Genomic DNA, 22,410 nt, shown 5'->3' with positions numbered 1-22,410 from the left:
AAAATCTTTAAACTCTGCAAAATGTTTAATTACTTATATTTGCAAAAATGTTTAACTTTTAATTATCTACAAATTTAAAAATAATTTTGGACATGGGAATACCCCTTTAAGCGAATAAGGCAGTTGGTGCACTGGGGGCGGGCTTTCAGCTTCCAGGAGTGCTGCTTTCCTCTCTTATCCCTGCCATCTCCTGACTCCACCACCCTGTGCAGTGACAGTTGCTCCTCCCTCTGCTATTACATCACCCTTCCTACTTGAGCACCCAAACAGTTGTCTTAGAGCTGCACTCCCGCCCCCAGTGCACCAACTCTCATTTGCATAACATTTCAGTGTTGTTGTTTTTTTTTTCTCATGTCATGCATAAGAAAGGTGCGTGATATATCACTGTAATGTGCTCTGTAATGCAGTGGTAGGAATGGAGTATGCTTGGGGAAGTGGTAGGCTCTCTTTAGGGAGTTGCTATTTAAGCAGTTTCCTGACTTGATCGCAGGTTCAATAATGGGGTTGGCGATATAATAGACCTCCCTGACTATGTGCTAATGCTCCATGGTTGTGGTTTAGTATGGTTTTGTTTCTGTAGCTGTTGTTAAATCATGGCGTAGCTATTGCCAAATTGCAGGGGTTAACGTTGCAAGCAGTTTGAGGTGTATTCCTCTTTGTTAAAACTCTTTAAGACTTGTTTAGTAAACTTTCTTGCATTATCCAGTCCTCATTGAAACTTCTTACATTGTTCCCAAGACAAGGAACAAGATTTTGCATAATGACAAGAATCCATGGAGGCAGCACTATGTATTCATGCACCCGGTGCTCAATCATGCCATCGCCCCTCACACCCTCCAAATATTAGTCATGTCTCCAAGCATCAGCCGCATCCACGTGTGCGCAACAAGGGAATAATATAATCAACATTTCCCAGGCCTCCTCCATTCATCATCCCTGATACTACAGAGGCTGCGGCACTTCCCGATAAGATTCCTTTTTCCTCCAGTCTTATCGAGGTGTAATTTGGGTGGACAGTTTAACATCCCCAGGAAGCCGCTTGATATTCTTGAAGTGTTTCTCGCCCCAACCTTGTGTTCTGCTGCTTGTAAGGGGAGATTGTGACTGTAGTTCTTACATGTGTAGAAGTTTCAAAGACTCTGTGAAAGACATTGTAATGAATGCCTTCTGTCAGGGAGCGACGTCTTGTTTAACTTGCTCCTCCTTGCATGGACTTGGTGCATAGGAACAAGATTAGGCCAACTGCTTAAAGGGGATCTCCACCATGGATACCGTTTGAAGGGATAGTCAAGAGGAAAGGTTTAGAAAAGTGTTTCACCGCCTCCCCCTCCTCCAGAAACACTGCCACATTCATACATGGGCTGTGTCTGGTATTATAGCTTTCATTTGAATGCATCACAGCTGCAATCCCACCCATAGCCAGGGATGGCAGTAGAGGAAAATGGGGGTATAAATACATAATTTTTCTCTATATATTTATTATTTAATTTATTATATATATTAGAGATGAGTGAATAGTATTCAATCGAATACCTTCGCTCCCATAGGAATGCGTGTAAGCGGCTGAACACCAAGGGGTTAAGAGCAGTGAATATTCAATGCGCTTAACCCCTTGGTGTTAGGCCGCTTACACGCATTCCTATGGGAGTGAGGTATTCGATTCGCTCAGTACAGGTAAAACATGGCTTCATGGCTTCTCACATTAGGGTGGGATGTGACATGCAACCCCATAGGTAGGTGTGTGTGTGTGTGATTATATATATATATATATATATATATATATATATATATATATATATATATATATATATCTCTCATATAGACTGAAATTCCTGTACTTCAGCATCAGATAACCCAGAAATTCTGTCACTAGAAATGTGCTCTGTAGCTATTTATTGAGACCGGTGTTTTACACGCCAGTCTCGGGCCCCTTGCTGGCATCATATGCACCCTTACTACTAATTGGTGATAGATCTGCCGTAGATTTTAGGTGTTACTAGCACCAGTTTTCTGACATAATTAATGGGCTGGCCCGTGAAGACCTGCGGCTGTCAGGGCATGGTGGGAGTTGTAGTTTTGCACCAGCTGGAGAGCCACATATTTCCTACTAGGTCTCCCTTCCCCACAGGTAGTATATAAACGCCTCCATTTAATATTCTGATTAAGACGAGGTAGGGGAGCCGGACTCTACATGTGGCAGACTGTCGCTGTTTACTAAATGACTTTCCTGTGTTGTGGAGGTGCTCTCATTTAATAAAAATGGATTTATCATCTCATAAACCTTTCCTGCGGTTTCCAAACCCCCTGGACTTAAGATGTTACTTAAAACGCGCCTGGCGACAGCGAAAGTAATAACAGCAAAATAAATCAAAGTCCTATTAACCCTATGGATGCAGACACCCAGCAACTATACAGTTAACCATAAGAACATCTTTCCAATTAACGTAAGGTTCCTTTTAATCTTGCATCAGTAGGACATATTGGATTATGACAGATTAAAATTAATTTCTCTATCAATCTTGTCAATCTGATAAAGTGCGGGGATCCTATAAGGCAGGAAGCATGGAGTTTAGTGTAAATCACAAATACAAGGGGCAGATAAAAGGAAAAAAAACCAACACATTTTTGGTGCTCTTAGCTGCCAGTCACCATCCAACTTTATATTTTCTGAAAGCAGTAAAGGTTGTAGTATGGTTGGTTGGGATGTGGAACAAAAAAATTTCAATTAGAAAGCTTCATACATGCATTGAATATGAATTGGCTTAGAATACAAGATGTGGTTGCTATGCAGTGCATCCCTAGCAACTGGACTGGTCCGAGATGGATTTGGAACTGTGCCAGTGCTCTCTCCGAATCATTAGTTACCCCAAGTTTCAAGATTTTTCAAAAATAAATTTAGTTGGAAATCCCCTCTAAATTGTAATAGGTGTGTAAGGAAAATGATGAAACATAATGTGTAAATGGATGGATGGATGGTACAAGTTATTGTGTGCACTTGATAAACATACCCCTGATCCTTTGGTGAGGGGTTACGGGTACAGGGGTAGAGCAGAAATTGCCAGTTACAGCAGTAGGGTCTTACTTAGTATATTTTCTATAACCAAGAAAACTTACACACAAAAAATATTATAAAACTACCAAATGTTATCAATTACAAAAAATAAAATAAAAATGACACACAAAATATACATATAGTGGGGGCGGGGGAGATACAATAGGTCAAATACCAAAGCATACCTGACCCCAGATGACTATGGACCCAATACTGATGGGGTAATAAAAATAGACACATGGGGTAGTACAAATATACAATAATGTTAGTACATAAGGTACACTATAAGACCGAGTATATAAATATACAAGTATATAAACCTAGAAGGAGATGTCCACAATAATGCTGCTAACAGGCAGACCAATATACAACCTTCCATGTTCCATAAACAGACCCCAGTGAAGTAGTGATAGCACAAGTACATACCCCCTTCAGTGATGTACCATACCGTCTGGGGAAAAACGCCCCGGGTGGATCTATAATCAGCACAGCTACTGTAGAACTACAACTCTCAGAAAGCCTTGCTTCAGTGTACCATTTTTTTTTTCATTGTCAATACAGCATATGCTACTATAGAAATACATATATTCTAGGATACTGGAAAATACAGCTATGTCCCACTAGGTGGCAGTAGAATGACACGGATGTGCATTCAGATTAAAATCCCAGTTTATTCCTCCTTACCCGCTTTTTTTTTTTTCCTTCTCTTTTGCTATTCTCGACAATGGTTTCCGGGTACATATACAAGTATTAATATCTTCTAATTTCTACAATATTTATTAAGGTTTTAGGTCTATTTACTCTCCTGTTAATTGATAAATGAGACAGAGGTTGTGTTTGCCACCTACCAAGTACACACTGGATAGAAGACATGAGTATACGTTGTACAGTGACAGCAACATTGATTGTAGTTTTGGTTTCCTCTCCTAGTTGAGGGGTACCCCAACCTGTATGACTAGCTGCCACTTAGTGCCTGCAGGGTGAAACTTTACACATTGCTCATTGAATTCAGTGGGCATCCATGAAATACTCAGTCTCCAGAATGAATGATGCTCTTTGTAGCAACTCTGCTCTGACTAATAAGGGGAACCAGACCCTTGCCTCCACATGGCTTAAGAACGCCACCCCTTTAAGGTGGTAGTATCACACATTGCATTGGTTTTATTTCCAATAATTGTGGGGTACATATCTTCTGACAACTGGCATCCATTGGTCCAGAACATTCGGTGCAATGTACGACAAGATATCATGTGACCGAAAGCAGAAGCGCGAGGGATGGTGGCATACGTTTTACGTACTTTGCTGTGCCCACTTGATGATAGTAGCTTAGATTTTATACTTTGTACTGTGACTCAGAATATTTTCTAATCTGCCACCTCTGGGGATTCAAGGAATGTGAGTGTGACTATAAGACACAACTAAATTTGCCTGATGGTGGAGTAGATCTTATCTTATTAATATACAATATTCCTCAGGGCTGTAATTTGTGTACCTCCACTCATCCTGTGACCAGTCGTAGCTATGTGTCTATTTATTGAAGGAAAACATTTGTTATTGACAGAACCCATGTGAGGACTGGGTGCGGTGTACACTTCATAGCGCGCTGTGTCCTGCAGTTATAACTTAATTAAAGTTCCTGGAAAACTTCTTGATCCTTAGCCACAAACTCCCTGGAGAAGTTGTCTGTCCAGGCAAATGTTGTTCTGTAAGGACAGGTTAATGGTTGGGGTTCCTGCTATTGGGATCCCCAGTGAGCACTTCCTTTAGCCAAGGAGCATCATTGAAATTCATTGGAGTACACTGAACACCCGCTCTTGCCTGGTGTAAAGGTTTGCTTTTCAAGAATTCTTTGCGCTGGTTTACAGAGAAGAGTTACACCCAATATTACCTGACTAGGGTTCCCCACAATAAACAGTTATCTATCGACAGGGTAGGTGATAAGTGTTACGTCTGGGAGCCCCAATACAGGGATCTCCACCAATCGATTGACCTTGGTGAGGAGAACTTCCATTGGAGCAGTGCTAGCGCATATGCTTCAATGTTTAAAAGGCTGTCGGGCACTAAATTCAGCCCAAATATACAAAATGTTTGCTCAAAGTTCTCATCCCTGTAGGTAGGATGAAGGAATTGTGGGATCAGGACCCCCATTAAAAGGCCCCAGTGATCAGACACTTATCACCTATACAGTGAATGTATGATGAACATACAACATATAAGCAAATGATCTCTGCAGGCATCATAAACCAGCACCTGTCTACTAGTGACAGAGCTAGAGATGGCACAAGTGCAGCCATTTTATTGGGGCAAGCAAGCATAACAGAAAGTGACATGGACTTAAGATCTTGTTGGTTCTGAAAAGAATCCAATCCTTCCCTCGAGACAGAGTTCGTAGCCTGGCAATATCTAATTCCCTTTTTCCATGTCATTGGATGCAATGGTTTGTTGTTCCACAAGTTCTGACGTTTCTATAAGCAGAATTCTCCAACACTTCCTGAAAAGATTTGGGCTCTCTGAGGGCTTTGTTTATGGAATTGCCCACATTACACCACTGATTCCACTCCCTGACACATGACTCTGTAGCAGATGACGGAGAGTTAAACACCAGATTCATGTCTGCTACAGGACGGCATGATGTGTATATAGATAGTCAGCCTATAGTGGTGTGCCTTTAGTCGCCCCCATCCCCCTCCATGCACATATGGTCTGCGTGTGTTGGCCCTAGCCCTTGAATTCACCCAGTAACTTGTTACCTGTAAGAGAGCAGATATATCTTTGTTGTATCAATTATTTCCACCTACACTACAACCTGGACCTATTCCTGCAAGACTTCTTGTGCATTAGTGCTCCTGGTTACAGCAATGCTCTTGACATCTCTGTAGCAAGACATTGTGCCTGGGTATGTGAAGTATATCACGCGTCCTATATTCTGTATAGTCTTGGATCAGACTGTGTCCCAAACCATTGTTGGATTTGTGCCCCTTGAGAACATTCATATGTCATTGTTGAATGATTACCAGCATCCTGACCTGATGGCCATAACCATGTCATTATATGGTATATAAGTACTAATAGTGCCATGGTGAATCCAAGGTAATGAATAGATTTTGTGAAATACTAGTGCTCAGGACTGAGTGCAGCTTTCACAGTGTTCATATCCTAGAAGAGACTTTCCCCCCTTTTCCCCCACGGTCATTTTTGCCCTCTGCTGGTAAGTTATATATACAGTGTGTGTGTGACACATATATAGGGACAAGTCTTTGTTTGACTGTTAACATAAATGTCTTATGTACGCTGTTACCATCATCATTCATTCTTTGTTTTTACCATGGCGAATTTTTTTAACCACGACATAAGAGAATAAGCTTTATGGCAGCATCCTGACCAGTTTGTATGGCTTGCACCCATTTACAGGCTTGAACCACAACTTGATTTTTCTCCCTACCGTATTGCTTTAGCGGTCTTCTGCCTGCTGTGTCTCTGGACTACAAGGTCCAGCATGCTGTGATAGCTGCAGTTTCAGAAACGCTAGTGTGACTGTAAAGGGTTAAATCTTCGGGGAGGATAATCTGAGAGCATAGTAGCTGGCAGGCCTAAGCTGCTGAAAGAGTTCGGAATGAAAGGGTTATAGGAGAGTGGCAAGGAGGGGGTGGGAGAAGAAGCCACGGAGATCTCCCACCCAATTGGCAGTCTTGCAGTGTATAATTTTCCTCAAATTGCTCACTGAGCTAAGGCTTTTGTTTTATAATTGATTTATAGTTTGAGCCACTTTTGCCTCATCCCCTACTGTCCTGCACACAGTGCCAGCGAGTACATTACAGTGAGGGATGATAAATTACCTCGCACTCGAGATGCTAATGCATCAGAAGTAAAACCGGGTACGACACGGGGCTTCATTAACAGTGGTAGGAGGCCTCCCCGCACATTCACATTTTCTCTTAGCCAGGCAGAAGTGTTTGATTACATTCTGCAGCATAACAAGAACGCCGCGGCCTCCTTCAAAGATTCTAATACGGTTTATTGGGCCGACGCGAACAGGACGAAAAAAACAGCCGGGACATGGGAATGACAGAAATTTGTTTTACAATTGCAATCTACCTCTAATTTTTGGGGAACACGCTCACCAGGGGTGTGTAGGGAACCCTGAATAGTGATATTATTGGGTTTCCTCAAGAGGAGTTGGAGGGAAAGAGCGGCCATTTTATGGACTAAATGGCCCACAAATGCTTGGCTATAATATACCGCTCCGATGTGTAAATGGTTGCATAACTGTTCATGTGATTTCTGGAGTTTAGGGTGAGGGGTGTATACATGTCACACAATCTTACTAACCTTTAAAAAGAAATCATAGGCACAATTTAGATCGCACCCCAGTTCTCCCTAGCACTACCCCAAAAATGCTTAGAAACCAGCACTGCTGACGTCTATTTTTCTACAAATGCCATTGACACAACTTTGTGAATGCGACTGAAGAAGAAACATCCCTGTAACCAAAAAAGTAATAGAAATCAAATGGGACGAAATCCTAAAATGTGTCCGATCGTGGGGGCTCAGTCATCAAGGGGTTAGTGTAACGTTTGGGTATTGGGTGGTAGTGGTGCCAGTAGTAACCAGACAGAATTCAGCCCTGAAGGAAAACTGTGCCCTGGTTGGTTACTGGGAATCAATGACCCTTCTGTGGGGGGGGGGGACCAAACTAGGACTGCACTTGCCTATAAAGCAAATGCTTTCATTTTCCACAGGACTTTATCTTATTGGTTGCTATGGGCAACCCCTCCATTTTCCCTGGGAAATCACCGCCATTGACGGTGAGGAAGGAATAAAAAAAAAAAAAAAGTCTGAAACATTTGTTTAGAGAGCGTAAGCTGAAATGCCTAATTAATTCTTGCTTCCTCGCTGACATGTATAAATGATGGCCGCTTCCCTGTCCATAGCGTCCACCTTATATTGTTAAATTTGCGTTGCCTGCGAGTTCTGTCTCAGAATACGGAGACGCAGATTAATGGAACCTGCTGGGCACAACAAATTAAGTTGACATTGATATATGAGAACATAATAGCACGATGATCCCTGCGTAACATTTCTGGGCACCTCCTGTTTCATTTGGCTCTTGTTAGGATCTGTTAGGAAGCTAAATTATGAAATTTTGCTCAGCAATTTGTGACGTTTTTCTCTTTTCTTGTCCCATTTTTTTTTTTTTCCCTCCATAACCTCAGACCCATCCTAATGCCAGCAAGCTGCCCCTGAAGGACGCTTTCACATTTGATGACTACAGGTTGGTTATTTATGTATTTTTAGTTTTAGACCTTTACAGAAAACCTCACTCATGGTATAATGAGCTGGTTGTGTTGCGGTATTTCAATAGCAACATGCCTCTTTAGATTCATATAGAGCAAATGGCTATGTAATGGGAGAAGTCAAAGGGAGCTAATTTCTTTAGCTTGGGGTACATTTTTCATGCTTTGCAGAATCCGATGGAAAGTGCTTGAGAGAAAATGTCAATATATTAATTATCTGCTTGTAAAACACCCCGTTTGTTTGAGGCTGTATGTATCGCAGAAGGGGAATACACGGTGTTATTTATTAGGGGTTTCTGTAGTACATGGTTTCATTCACCTTATGTGACTTATTTTATTAAAGGGGCTGTCCAGCCCATAAAATGATTTACTAAAAGCGTTATTACAATGGTGTAAAATAAGTCATACTTTCTTTCTGGACCCCTGCTAGTCTTCCCAGGTTTCTTTCCTGGTTCCTAGAGATGACTTTTTGATGGTCATGTATCACTGCCTGCAGCGGACACATGACTCCATGTCAAATCCTGGGGGTCCAGAGGGGGATTAGTAGGGGAGCACAAAAATGTGGGGGTCCAGAGTAAGACTTGCTATGTTACACTATTGAAAACCTTTTGGTAACATTTATTAGTTGGGCAAATAAAAAGACATGGATAGTATTGGTCAGTAAATTCTACGTATATTTTCTGCATTTTTTTTTTTTTCTTGTTTCCTTGCATCATCCATCATCCAATATCACCATTAAAAATATATTTACTTTTGAATCTAACCTCCTATTTATTTTTTTCAGTTTTAAAAATGGAATATAACCTATCCATTTTCTGGGATAGTATTTTGGAATATGGATGTGTTTTGGGGATCACTAAAGCTGCTGGTCGATAGAAATAGAATTCACATTAATAAACACATTTAACAGCCATAAAGTATTATTGATTGAAAGCCGATTCTCTATAGGGTTATGACAGAATAGCTGACTGTGCCATTTTGTGCCCCCCCCACACCCTCCTCCAGTCGACACTTCCGTCAATCAGTGATGTATTTTATTTATGGACTGTATTTGCAGCAATAACAACAAAGTAGCACATTGCCCCTGGTGTCTTATCTACTGCCTATAGCAATTTGTAAATTCTGCATTTCATAGCAATACTCTGCCGGCCTCATCATAAAATACATATGAATTCATGTGAGCTCCTGTGGGGTCTTTTCTGGCTGCAGGTGGGCTGTGTCATCTGTCATGACGCGTCAGAATCAGATTCCCACCGAGGATGGTTCTCGGGTTACTTTGGCCCTAATTCCACTATGGGACATGTGTAATCACACCAACGGCCTGGTAAGTGATACCTAAGTGACCATACACTAGTATATTGGTGCATGCATGGAGTAAATATAAATTTGCCTTTGGTTCTGTCCATTTCTAGGAAATATGGGTGACCACTAGTGTTGAGCGGTTAGTATTCGATCGAATACCTCGCCGCCATAGGAATGCGTGTAATTGGCCGAACACCAAGGGGTTAAATGCATCGAATATTCGAAGCGTTTAACCCCTTGGTTTTCAGCGGATTACACGCATTTCTATGTCGGCGAGATATAAGATCAAATACTACTCACTCAACACTAGTGACAACCAATAGGACCATCATTATTAAGCAAGGGCTGCACAGCAATTTTAGCAACTCCTCTTGCAAACCAAAAATCACGTTGTCGCTTTGCATCCTCTAGGTCACAATGTGACTCCATTCTCATGGGATGATATTTGGTTGCACAATGGGGGTTGTCTAGCCCTATCCTAAGTCTTAGCTAAGTTTTCACCCGGCTTTTCGATGTCTCTGCATAACTAGACAAGTTGACAAATAAAAGCATATTAGATAGAGGCTGCAGTGCCGATTGTGTTGCATCCTCTCAACTGTATTTCCTGCACAGCAGAGCCCCCAGCTCCCAGCCCCCCTTCCCCCTCGTGCAGGGAGCTTCTGCACATCCCCACTTAAGTGAATGAGGCCACCTGCAGCTGGGTGCTGTGGTGACCATTTTTTTTTAGCCCAGTCTCCAGAAAGCAGGTGTCGAACGGGAATCCAGTTTTGCTTCTCTAAATACGAAGTGTTTGTGATCCCCAGTAGGTTTCATGAAATATTCAGCTCCAAACCTGTCACGTCAGGTGGAACAGAGTCACACGTTGAATGATTTTCATTAATGTTTTATGCCGTCTAAAGAGACAATCTTGCTTCAGGTAAAATAGTATCTAATGAGTCAAAATCTTTATTCATTACTTCTCCCCTTGCTTAGATAACTACCGGTTATAATTTAGAGGATGACCGATGTGAGTGCGTGGCGTTGCAGGACTTTAAGGAAGGCGAGCAGGTAAGAGCTGAGACTCAGCAGCATTTGTGCATAAAGAGCTGTAGCTGAAGGGCAGTTTGCGATGTCTGCTGAGAGCTGGAATCATTAGAACGGCCTCCATTATTTAAAGAAATTATGTGATTATTCACATTCGTCTATTTATAACGTACTCTATTATATTCCCCTCTGCATCACCGCCTGAAAACTCACCTCATACATGTGATTTAACGGTCTGGCGGCCCTAGAAGAACAATCCAAGCCAATTCTAGTTTTAGAAAAATCTGATTAATAACTAACATTGAGACAGATTGGTTGCTATAGATACACCGCCTAACATCTATAGCTTTCACTACCGGTTTGTCAGAGAGTTCGCCCCTAGCCATCAGTCTGTCTCAGATTACTCAGGGCAGAGAAGGGACAAAGACATTTGGCACAGCTCATGGCTCAAGCCAGTATTTTCTATCCCTCACTGAACTATTAATCAGATATTTTGACAAATAAATCTAAAGTGAAGATAGGCTTGGCTACTTATATTTTGTGTCCTTACATCTTGCCCCAGTATAGTGAACATGTTGCATCTTCCCTTTACTCTGGTGAGACGAGTTGTCACCAGTGCTAGATAATGAACTTGTATAAGCCACCAAGAGGAGTGGGGGAAGGGAAGTGACAACTACCTTCAGAACATTTTGACATATAAATGTGGTTGTCAAGTTTATAGGACCATTTTTCTTTAGAGGCTGTATTAACCACCTAACCCATTTATGTTCACATGGTTGATGTTTTCATGTACAGCTAGAATTGCTTCTGCACACAATGGGTGCAGGAATTTCTTTAGTAACTGGTGATTTGGGCCACTACCTGCATATTCCCATAGAGTTGTCATTGTCCAGCTTTGTAAAGAGGATTTGGCAGCTCTACTGTTTTTTGTTTTGTGAGTAAATTGACAAGTGGGTGATAACATTCTGCTTGTAAATGGGTGTTCCCCTATACAGTCTCATACGCTCAGCATTGATTGGGCAGTGTGAGACTGTGTAAGGAGACATCCCAACTGGCAACGCCCAGTTGTCAATTTGTTCATAAACTTCTACGAGGAACAAAAGATGATCGGCATATCACAAAGGTATAAAAAATAGATGCTTCAGAATTGTTACATCATGGGAAATACAATTATTTACCACAGCAGACATGTCAGGAGTAGTGACTGGTGGTCCTCATTAAGCTGGATCACCCTGTCAGATCTGGCACCTTACATATCAAAGTGATGGTTCATGCCAGTCTGGTGGTATAGCCGAGCATGGCAATCCATCAGCTCACAGGGCAGGCGGCTTAGCCTCTATAATTTAATAATCCACGTCATACTAGTATTTGAAGTACCTGACATGCCAAGGACGCTCAGATCTTGTTAATGATCAGACCACTTAAAAGGGAAAATCCAGCCTCAATAATGTCATATACACATCATAGTAATGTTACTACATTAATGTAGTACATGTCAGACAGTCACATTATTCTGAGCACAGTCCACCACTGATTTCCATTATAAAGAGGCTATGATTCTATATAAATTGCCAGGACCCCTTTGGCACACCAGATATTTCGATTATAGAACTATCTAGGCAAAGCACCATTGATTTGTATAGCCCTTTGTGTATGGTAGTGTCAGGAACATGAAGATCAGACGGGCCGTCATCCCTAATTTTCCTGTGTCCTAATATCACTATTTGGTAGATTAATCCTTTAAAATTCTCACGTACGTAATTTTAGAACTTCATCTGTCTGTCTTTACTTAGTGGATAGGATGCCATGTACATGCGGGCAGACTCCTGGGCAATGCAGGCTCTTCTGTCCATGTGTCTGGGCTGGCTGTATTTCACAGGCTGACATGAGAAGCCATCTATGGAGCGAATCGTCCAGCCGCTAACACATAAAGCGCACAATAACTTTTATGGGGTGGGAGGCAGATAATTGTTATTTTGCTATCACAGTTGGATAAACAGAGCAGCAGGGAGCCCTCGAATAAACCCAGTCAACATTGGAAAGAGATTTTAGTGCAAGGCTTTACCCTTTTTTGTACTGTCTTGTTAAATTCTGACTCGTGTCCTGTTCTGTCTGTCCAAACCCAGATTTACATTTTTTATGGCACTCGGTCAAACGCAGAGTTTGTCATCCACAACGGATTCTTCTTTGAGAATAATGCTCATGACCGGGTGAAGATAAAGCTGGGCGTCAGTAAGAGTGACAGGCTTTATGCCATGAAGGCTGAAGTCCTGGCACGAGCTGGCATACCTACGTAAGTACAATGTGCAACTGCTTGTGGATCTGGGCTGACATTGCCTGGTATAGCGGTGGTTTTGTGATTTGCCACATCCTCTCCAGCCCCCATTTGTTTCCTAATCACTGCAGTTCCAACATACATTGGTTGATTTTGACATGCGCTCACAGATTTAGCAGTACTACATCTTGGCACGGTTCTTTTTGATACTGTATATTAATGGACATTTGTATAGGACAGCAGGGATCCTAGTTGAAATTGGTTGTCTAATTTTCAACATCCTCTGTTCCTATGGATGATCCCTTGTTTGTAGGGCCCCTATGATTAACTCTTTCATTGACAGCCAGAGTGTTCATTCAATGAAAGGATTATCACAATACTCACAGTAATGGATCCCCCCCCCCCCCATGGAAAATGTGACAAATTCAGCTCTGCTACATCTGTGGATATGGAAACCTATTTTTAACTTCCATTGTGGTGAAAAGCTATAGACCTTTCTGTATCGCTCATGTTCATAAGACAGTTTAGATCCCCAGATAAGCAATATCCCTTTTAACTTGGGTGCATGGTAAAAATGTAGTCTGTCACTGTGAAAAACCCAATAATTTGCCAACCAAAAGTGCTAGCAGTGAAAAGTGAAGCCCACTAATTTGGGAGGTTTGCTTATGTGACTTTACACCAACAATGCAAAAACCGGATTATAAACTGCTTGATATCGCCATTTTATCATGTCGTTCTAAATCCAATAGTATCTATGTTCTTGTACCTTGAATTGTGTGGGAACCCTGATTTTGATGATCTATGTGTATACAAGGTCTCCATGACAACTCTGCACCCAACAAACATCAGAATGGGTCATGTTGCTATCAGAATGTCTCAGTAGTGCAGCCTCGAGACTTCAGCCTTCAGCTTAAAGGGGTATTCCCACCTCGCATATTCACTAGTCTTCACGCCTGTAAAATCTTCTTTCTTCCTGGTTTCTTGCATCATTTGGTGGGAGGGATTTCACATACAACCTGCTGTTTAGCTCCGCCCCAAAAATGTGTGTGTAGCTCCAGCCACCCATATTGGACTATGAAGTACAGACAGGAGCAACTTCCTTCTGTGTTGCATACAGAGACTGCCTGTCTCTGCCATAATGAACACAATTGAATTAGCTAGCCTGATAACTGGGAGAACAGAAGAAATGAAAGCAGCTCCTCTCCTCTATCTGAGAGCAGGACCTAGGTCACATGGTGTAGACACAGGAATAGCTAGATACACAGGCTCGCTTCCTGCACTTAGCTCCTCCTCCCTCCCCCCTGAGAGCAGCAGATACATCACTTGACTTTTGAGCAGCTAAGTCAGGGCTGTGGCCACAAAGAATTGAATAAAGTAAGATAGTGGACAAACAAAGCAGTTTTACTGAAGCAGTGTATTTAGGAAAAGTCTTACATCCACATTAACAAGCAGTATAGATAGGATCCTTGTGATGGGACAACCCCTTTAATCTTATCGTATCTCATCTTTCAAATTTTTTTTAATGTTTATTAAAGTGTCTATGCAGGACTAGAAACCATGGCTGTTTTTTTTCCTCTCAGGAAGTGACCTCATGTCTTCTGGTCACATGACAAAGCTACATTCTACCGCCTTTGAAATGAATGGACCCAACCTGCAGCATGACCATGTGACCAATAGACATGATGTCACTTCCTGAGAAGAAGAAAGCGGCAAGTCCTGCTTAACCCCTTTTATAGTTTTTTTTTTTTCTTTTTATTGAAGTGTGACTCCATTACGAGTGTATGAAGTCCATGACTTCTTATAAGTGAGAAGCCTTATATCCCACCCATGTGTGACACGTTGTCATATTGTGCACTACTATATTCTTCATCTGAGCTAACAATCTAATAATCCTATAGGTCATTGTGTTTCCATTTGCATTATATTGAGAACTAGTCTTGTCTGGAGAATTCCCACTCCTCAGCATTGAAGAATACAATTAAGAGGTGCTACACCTTAGGGATATGTATCAAGTGCATAAAGCGTGTCAGTGCTGTATCGGTCCCTGATGTAATTAGCATAGAGAGGATACGAGGACTCTTACAGGCATTGCAATGAGCTTATAGCGATTATTCCAGTGTAACTAATGGCTGCCTATTTCTAGCCTTTAGCCCCTTTTGGACTTAACAATGGTATAATATTGAGGTGCACATGTTGACCCTCTCCCTCCCCTCCTCCTTGTATCTTGGCTTTAATGCTCTAATACTTCTCTCTGCACAGGTCCAGTGTATTTGCATTGCACATCACAGAGCCTCCAATATCTGCTCAGCTTCTGGCTTTCCTCCGAGTCTTCTGCATGAGTGAAGGTAAAATACATGTATGAACAGGCCTGCATTAGAGATGGTTGTGGAGGTCTTACTGTTATGAAGAGTGCCTTTTTACATAGCAGACTACATAGGAGACTGGAAGCTACGTCCTACAACTCCCAGCATGTCCTGACAGTATGCGGAATTCTAACTAACCCATAAAACATCATATAATTAAAAAGCCTCATATGTAACGTGTCTACAGAAATAATTGTGGAACCTTTTATCCAGATATTAACCATGGAATGTAGACAAATGTCATCCAAGAATGCCATTATCCTTTGAAGGACATATATAAGGTATTCCATTAAGGAGTTCTATGTGTCAGTCTCTTATCTGTTCCTAGTATACTTCTTGTTGGTCATATCCCTATATATCTCACTAGACCAATTACATGGCAACAATGTGAAATCTGCTTTGGTTAAACTCAGTTTTTGCTTAAAGGGGTTGTCCACTTCCATACCAATATTGAGAGACCAATGTTACTATTTGTATAATAAAAAGTTCTACAATTTTCCAATATACTGTCTGTATCACTTCATCAGTTTCCTAGATCTCTGCTCGCTGTCATTCATTCTGCTTACACACAGTGAATAAAAATCAGTCCATGGGTCATGTGATGTACACTTGTTAGCAGGCAGATGTCTGATTACTGTGATGTGACTGTAACGTGCCGTGCACCTATGTGTCCATCACATGACCATGGACTGTATATTTCAAGACTATGGACTGATTTTTATTCACTTGGGGTAAGCAGAATGAATAAAAGTAAGCAGAGCTCTAGAAATTGCTGTGAGCATTTGCTACAGAAAGTATATTGGAAAATTGTACAAAACAAGAACATTGGTCTCTCAATATTGGTCTGAAAGTGACCAACCCCTTTAAGTCTGTAAGGATCCTTATGTCACGTGTAGAGGCTCCAGGGCTTCCTGTGTGATATCAGTGCTTGGACTGTATCCATAGAGGTGTTACTGGGTGGGGGATGAAATAATTACTGTCCTCCCAGCAGGCAGAATGGCTTTCTTCTTCTCATGAACTGACCTCATATCAGTATGTGACACAGTCAGATGGCAAGTGCAGTGATGGAGACTTTGGATGTGACCATATGTGTTTCTGCTATTACAGGGGATATAAACAGCCAATGGTAATTTTTCTCCAGTAAAGTTAGCTGGTTATTTGGGCATTGGAAGCCTGCACCTTGACAACCTACACTGATCTATGTGTGTATGTTTCCACTCTTACAATTTTTCATTCATGGCTATTCTATAATAGACAAAGGTCATGCTGGAATTTGTAGTACTGAAGCAACATAAAGGCGTCATGCACATAATCTCTTATGAGCTCTTTTGCAGTGTATCTTGTAGGCGATCTCATCACTGACCTTCCATTTACGTCTTTACAGAGGAGTTGAAAGAACACTTAATGGGAGACCATGCGATCGATAAGATCTTCACCTTGGGGAATAGTGAGTTTCCAGTGAGTTGGGACAATGAGATTAAGCTGTGGACCTTCCTAGAAGCGAGGGCTTCGCTCCTGCTCAAAACCTACAGAACCACAGTAGAGGTACAGTCAGCTCTCAGGGTGTCTTATCTACCATTTCTTTAGCTGCAGCCAATTCAGAAGAGTGTTTGGGGGCTTTTCTTACATATGACAAATTAACAGCTGGGACAGTATCTGAATGATGTGGTCCAACCACTGTTCTCTGACATACTTCAGACTAGTAATATTGAACAGGGCTGTGTTTCAGTACCAAGACCAGTGCCTGGACCCCAGCTCAGTGGTTGGACCACCCCATTCAGATATTACCATTTATGGGGACATTTATTTTAGGCTCTCTACAGATTTTTATCAGACTCCAACATGTGCTACTGTATGAACCATAGAGTCCCCTCCTAGAACATATATAATATAACTAGCCTCTGCCCGCGACTTCGTCTGCGGGTTGTTGGCGTCGATGATCTGCCTATGTTTAGCAAATTGCTGCCGTCAATGGTTTGGCTGCTCCGGCATTTCGGCAGCTGTTAAGCTGTCCTGCTGCTGAACTTGTTCCTCACACCGTGCCTGTGATTGTTCTGGCATCTCAGCAGCTCGCTGGGACACCATATTAATTAGGCGTGCTCTTGGCATTGATGATCCGCATGTTTCGGCAGCTCTCAAGCTGGCCTGCCGCTGAACTTGTTTCTTGCACTCTGCCTGGGATTGTTCTGGCATCTCAGCACCTTTCTGGAACATCATATAATGAGCGTGTTGTTGGTGGTCCGCATGCTCCGGCGTTTTGTCAGCTCTCAAGCTGATCTACCACTGAACTCGCTCCTGGGTTGCTGGGAAGCCATATAATGAGCATGTTGGCGTTGATGATCCCCCTCAGCTGCACTTGAGAAGAACTTTGTGACTTCTGGCCCCTTCATAGTTGTCGTTGTTTACGACAATTTAGATTCTCTTTTTTTCCAGGCATGTTAAAAATTGGCAAACTGCCAATTTAGATGAAAGGTGTTTGCCCATGTTTGGCAGCACTGGAGCAGATCAGATAATATGCAAATGTGTATACACACTGAGGGTTAGCGTGTGCTTACACATAGCGATAACAACCCTGGCTGAGATAAGGCTGCTGCTAAGAGCTGTTTAATATAGTATGTGAACCTAAATTCATAACTGTCATGAAACCATGTCATTTACTGGGATAAATAGTAGCCTATATTTTAATTGAGGGTTACCATCGCGGAGTAACGCGCCACTCATTTAGACACGTAAACAGATCCCATTGACTTCAATGCGTGCCGGCTTATGCGCACTACACATTTAAATCAATGGGTTATAAAGCCTCCCATTGAGTTCAATGGGTAGTGCGAGTAAGCCTGCACCCATTGAAGTCAATGGGACCTGTTTTGAATCGCCGCTCTCTGACACGTGTTTACATGTCTAAATGAGCGGCGCGTTACTCTGTGAGAACGGGGCCTATCTGTGTGCCAAATTTCATTCAAATCCGTTCAGCCGTTTTTGCGTGATTGCTTAACAACACACAAACATCCAAACCTTCACATTTATAATATTAGTAGGATAGGATAGGATATAGGATATATAATATATGTATATCACTTGGTAGAACTTTTTTTTTTTTTTTTTTTTGCGCACTGTATAAACATTGTCAGTCTGCAGCATTTTCCTATACAGTGGGAAAAAATAAATGCCACTACATACTCGTACCTTTAGGACAGAGGCCACTGTATGACCTACGTTGGGTGGATGGAGAGCATTTTCCAGTTATACACCAAACCTGGGGCCCAAAAACCATTTGTAGAGAGGCTAACTATTGTGTTTGCGCAATGTGATCTCTGCTTTGTGCTGTTAGTCTGTTATTACTCCTGTCAATAAACAACTTGACAACCGGGTGTTACCTTTTACCTTGTCAATAGGACGTCTCACTTGCAGCTTGACACTGTCCAAGCAGCATTAACAGTGTCAGACTATAAAGGTTTATACCCTATTACAAGCAGAATTGTAACTTCCAGTTGTTTCCCACATTTACAGGTAGAATAACAGAGGAACAGCACAGTGCATAGCTAAAGATGCTCTATAGAAAAACAAGTATTATCCTGTTGCATCTGTTTTAGTAGACTGCACCTTACATGTTTTCCTTTCTGTTATGCAAAGCTTCCCCACAACTGATGATATCCTTTTTAATAAAAAAACAAAAAATTCTCCTATTTTCTTCTCAATCCTAGGATGATAAACGATGTTTGGACAGTGCCGAGCTCTCACTACATGCAGCCATGGCTGTCAAGTTGCGTCTTGTAGAGAAAGAAATTTTGGAGAAAGCTGTAAAAAGCGCTTCAGATAACCGGAAGCTGTACACCAAGCACCTGGAGGATGGAGACCCACTGCCCAAATACGAAGAGAGCAACATCGCCTTCCTGGAGAACACTGCCTCTGACACCAGACTTCCCATGGTCTTGAGAAACCTTGACGATGAAGAGGCAGAAGTCAGCGAAATGAAAAGACAGGAAACCCTCACCATCACAGAAATCACTGAAAATGGCTTCCTGAATGGAAAGGACTCTATGTACAATGGGACCAAGCCTGAAAGTGAATGCACCCTGGCAGAGGACGACGCAACCAGCGATGCCAAATAAATGTTTTTGCACAAGGCAGCCAGGAGGCAAAAGTGCAATTGTGAACTGGTTTGGACTTTTAATGAAGAAGAGCAGAGGTTTCTGAGACTGTGCGCCTGCATCGCTGTGTTCCCCTTGTTAACAATTCTGCAGGACATGTTGCTGCTTACAATCTTTTTGGGTTTTTTTGTTTGTTTTTTTAATGTTGACTCTAAATTTCGTAGAGCAGGAGTAGGCAACGATCACCGAGCAGCAAGATGGCAGAAATGACTACTGGTGCCCGTGGAGGGTTGTTGCTTAATCCTGATGGTTTGTCTTCAGAGCATAGTTTGATGCTCCTAGAAGAAATAGCTTTTTAAATAATATATACTTATATCAAGTTTTTTTTTGTTCTTTCAAAATTCCAAATTTGCCAATGTTGGCACTTTAGTAAAGCAAATTTCCCCCCTTAAAGCCAAAAAAAAAGAAATCCCCATTAAATATAAGACTTTTAATAGCCCTTTCAGTTTTAAAAAATTTCTACTGCATCTGGGTGACAAGCAGTATGGCTGCAAATCCAGCTCGTGAGGGGTCTTTGCCAAGTCTTTCTAACGCGCTGAATATCAACGGCTTGATAAATAACCTAATAATCATATCGCTCCACAATAAAGTGAATTTACCTTTCAGGATTCCAAGACATTCAGAAAGAGACAATGATGACCATATGGTTGACTCCCAGCTCTTCTAGAAACAATATGACTAAAGGACACAAGCTTATGTTTATTGAGGATATTCTATTTTCAGGGAAAACTGTGATTTAGGTCTTCACCTGTTGAAGGGGTTGTATGTGATTAAAAAAAAAATCATGTCTGCTTTTTCCAAAAACTGCGCCAAACGTGTCCAAGGGCTGTCTCTGGCATTGCAGTTTAGCCCCATACACTTACATGAGACTGCAATATCAGACACCATCTATGAACAGGGAGGGCGCTGTTCTTGGACATTTTGTCATATAATCCCTTTGCACAAGGTTTATGACCTGCACTTAGCCAGACTCAGTTTGTACGGTTTTGTACTCAGACTTTGATACCCAGTTTGTTTTAAGGCAACTATTGCTTCCTCGATTTGAAGACAAGATAAAGACAGTTAGTTAAGCTTAATATATACATGTAAATAGAAATCTATATTTTAAGACCATCAGTCACATGACTAGTACAGCACGCTCAGTCACTGGTAGTTCGGAGGTTTACGGGTCCACACAAAAGCTTTAACCAGTTCAGTGTTGGAGGGGCTGAGAGTAAACACCTCCGAAACTACACGCAGTAAGCTGCTTCTATGTGGTGGCTTCTTGGCTCCTCTGGTTTTCACCATAGCTAGGATTTTTGACAGCTATGTTTTGTTTTTTTTTGTTTTTTTTCTTTTCCTCTGAAGTCATCAATAAACAAAGTGAATGATTTCTGCAGTGTATAATGTCATTTTTTTTTTTTTAAATAGGAAAATGTATCATGAAATTTAGGTGTGTGCTTTATGGCAGCTGCAATGAGTTAATGGTCAGAAAAGTGTTCATAGTCTAATACAGTCTGCAGAAAGTGGATTTCAGAGTTCTCCTCCAGAGACATGGAGTGCCAGTGGAGCTGCATAAAAAGCCTTATCTGTGTGTATAGTGTTACGGTCCTGTCTCTAGCAGTGCAACAAAGTTGTCATTAAGTCCCCTGTCCTCTATTGATGACATGGCTGACTCTGTCCTTTAACAATTAAATTAGAATGGGGACCCTACCCTCTAGTAGTGAGATGGCTCTGCAGACTCTGTTCCCTTTCCTCTAATGATATGACCCTGCTGAACCTGCCCTCTACTGATGAGATGACTCTGCTGACTTGCCTTTTAATAAAATTGAAACGACTACTGACACTGGTATCTAATGATAATGAAGTGACTCAATTGACTGTCTCAGTCTATACACCAAAGCTGGAAAAAAACCGGAAATACCAGCTAAACAGGAAACTAGAGGATTTATTTATTAGGGAAATTACATGCAATTCCCAGGATTACTACTTTTTTTTTTTTGTGTGTGTGTAGGAGTCTATGGCATCAATAAACGGGTCGAGTCAAGTTTATGGCACCCGTTTGTACCCAATTTCACTTAAAGGCAGCACATTGTGAGCTTGGTCTACAGACTCTGATTTCATCTCGGCTGCTGAATCATAAGGCCGATTCTTCCCTTTTTTCCTGGCACAGAATGAAGTCCTCTGTACATTGCTGTCATACTTTCAGAGGTCTACTTACTTAGTCATTAGTTTTATACCTGCGGTGATGATGACAGTTCAGTTGGTTAATAAAGGTCACATTGTCCCCATTCCATCCCTTGTACAGAGAATAATGTGGCGCAAGGCGCTGCTGCTACATGCACTTCATTTCGACTTCACTGTCAGAATAGATGGTGGTGCAGAAAATAAGGAGGGTGTATAAAATTACACTTATAATCCTGAATAAACTGGGGTTTTTTTGTTTTTTTTTGTATTAGAATTGTCTATGTACAGTATGAAAGAAAATGTATAAGCTAATGATCCTATATACAGTCTCCTTTTACTCATTTCATTATATGTTGGTAGGCCACAAAAAAAGGTATGAGATGTCACTGTCGCCTACGCATTTTCATGCAGTAATATACGGTTTGGATATGAAGGTTGGACCTGCAGAAAATGGGGGATATTCAATGTGTCTGTTGCGGCGGGAGATGCATCAGTGTGGAAATGATGTGACAAGCTGGTTGTCCACGTGTGTGTAGCTCTCTATTCACAGATAGTACTGACCTTTAAGGGTCCAATCAGGAAAATGGGGAGGAATTTGGTGTGGAATTTCAGCGCTGAAAAAAAACCTCCCATTGAATTCAATGGGAGGCTTTTTTTCAGCGCTGAAATTCCTCACCATATTCCTCTGTGTGAATGCACCCTAAATGCTCTAGGTTTGGATCATACGGATTTCCAGTCTCTCCGAAGGCCAGAGTCCCACTTGGCGTTAACACTGCGGCTTTTT

At 41.6% G+C, this 22,410-nt stretch overlaps 1 protein-coding gene across 3 annotated transcripts in view; it reads left to right on the top strand.

Moving 5' to 3' along the window:
• The window catches only part of SETD3 (SET domain containing 3, actin N3(tau)-histidine methyltransferase), a 43,408-nt gene extending 22,579 nt beyond the window's left edge, over positions 1-20,829 (top strand). For all 3 annotated transcript variants that reach the window (XM_075282579.1, XM_075282580.1, XM_075282578.1), the window contains exons 8-14: positions 8,266-8,324; positions 9,556-9,670; positions 10,621-10,695; positions 12,798-12,964; positions 15,206-15,291; positions 16,694-16,854; positions 19,014-20,829. In XM_075282579.1, coding sequence (XP_075138680.1) covers positions 8,266-8,324; positions 9,556-9,670; positions 10,621-10,695; positions 12,798-12,964; positions 15,206-15,291; positions 16,694-16,854; positions 19,014-19,421 — 1,071 coding nt within the window. In that variant the 3' untranslated portion in view covers positions 19,422-20,829. The remainder of the gene's footprint in view (positions 1-8,265; positions 8,325-9,555; positions 9,671-10,620; positions 10,696-12,797; positions 12,965-15,205; positions 15,292-16,693; positions 16,855-19,013) is intronic.
• The last annotated feature ends 1,581 nt before the right edge of the window (positions 20,830-22,410 follow it).

The sequence above is a fragment of the Leptodactylus fuscus genome, chromosome 7 (genome assembly GCF_031893055.1).
Source record: "Leptodactylus fuscus isolate aLepFus1 chromosome 7, aLepFus1.hap2, whole genome shotgun sequence".
Lineage (NCBI taxonomy): Eukaryota > Metazoa > Chordata > Amphibia > Anura > Leptodactylidae > Leptodactylus > Leptodactylus fuscus.
The sequence above is the reverse complement of the archived record's forward strand: the minus strand, read 5'-3'. Positions and strand labels throughout refer to the sequence as shown.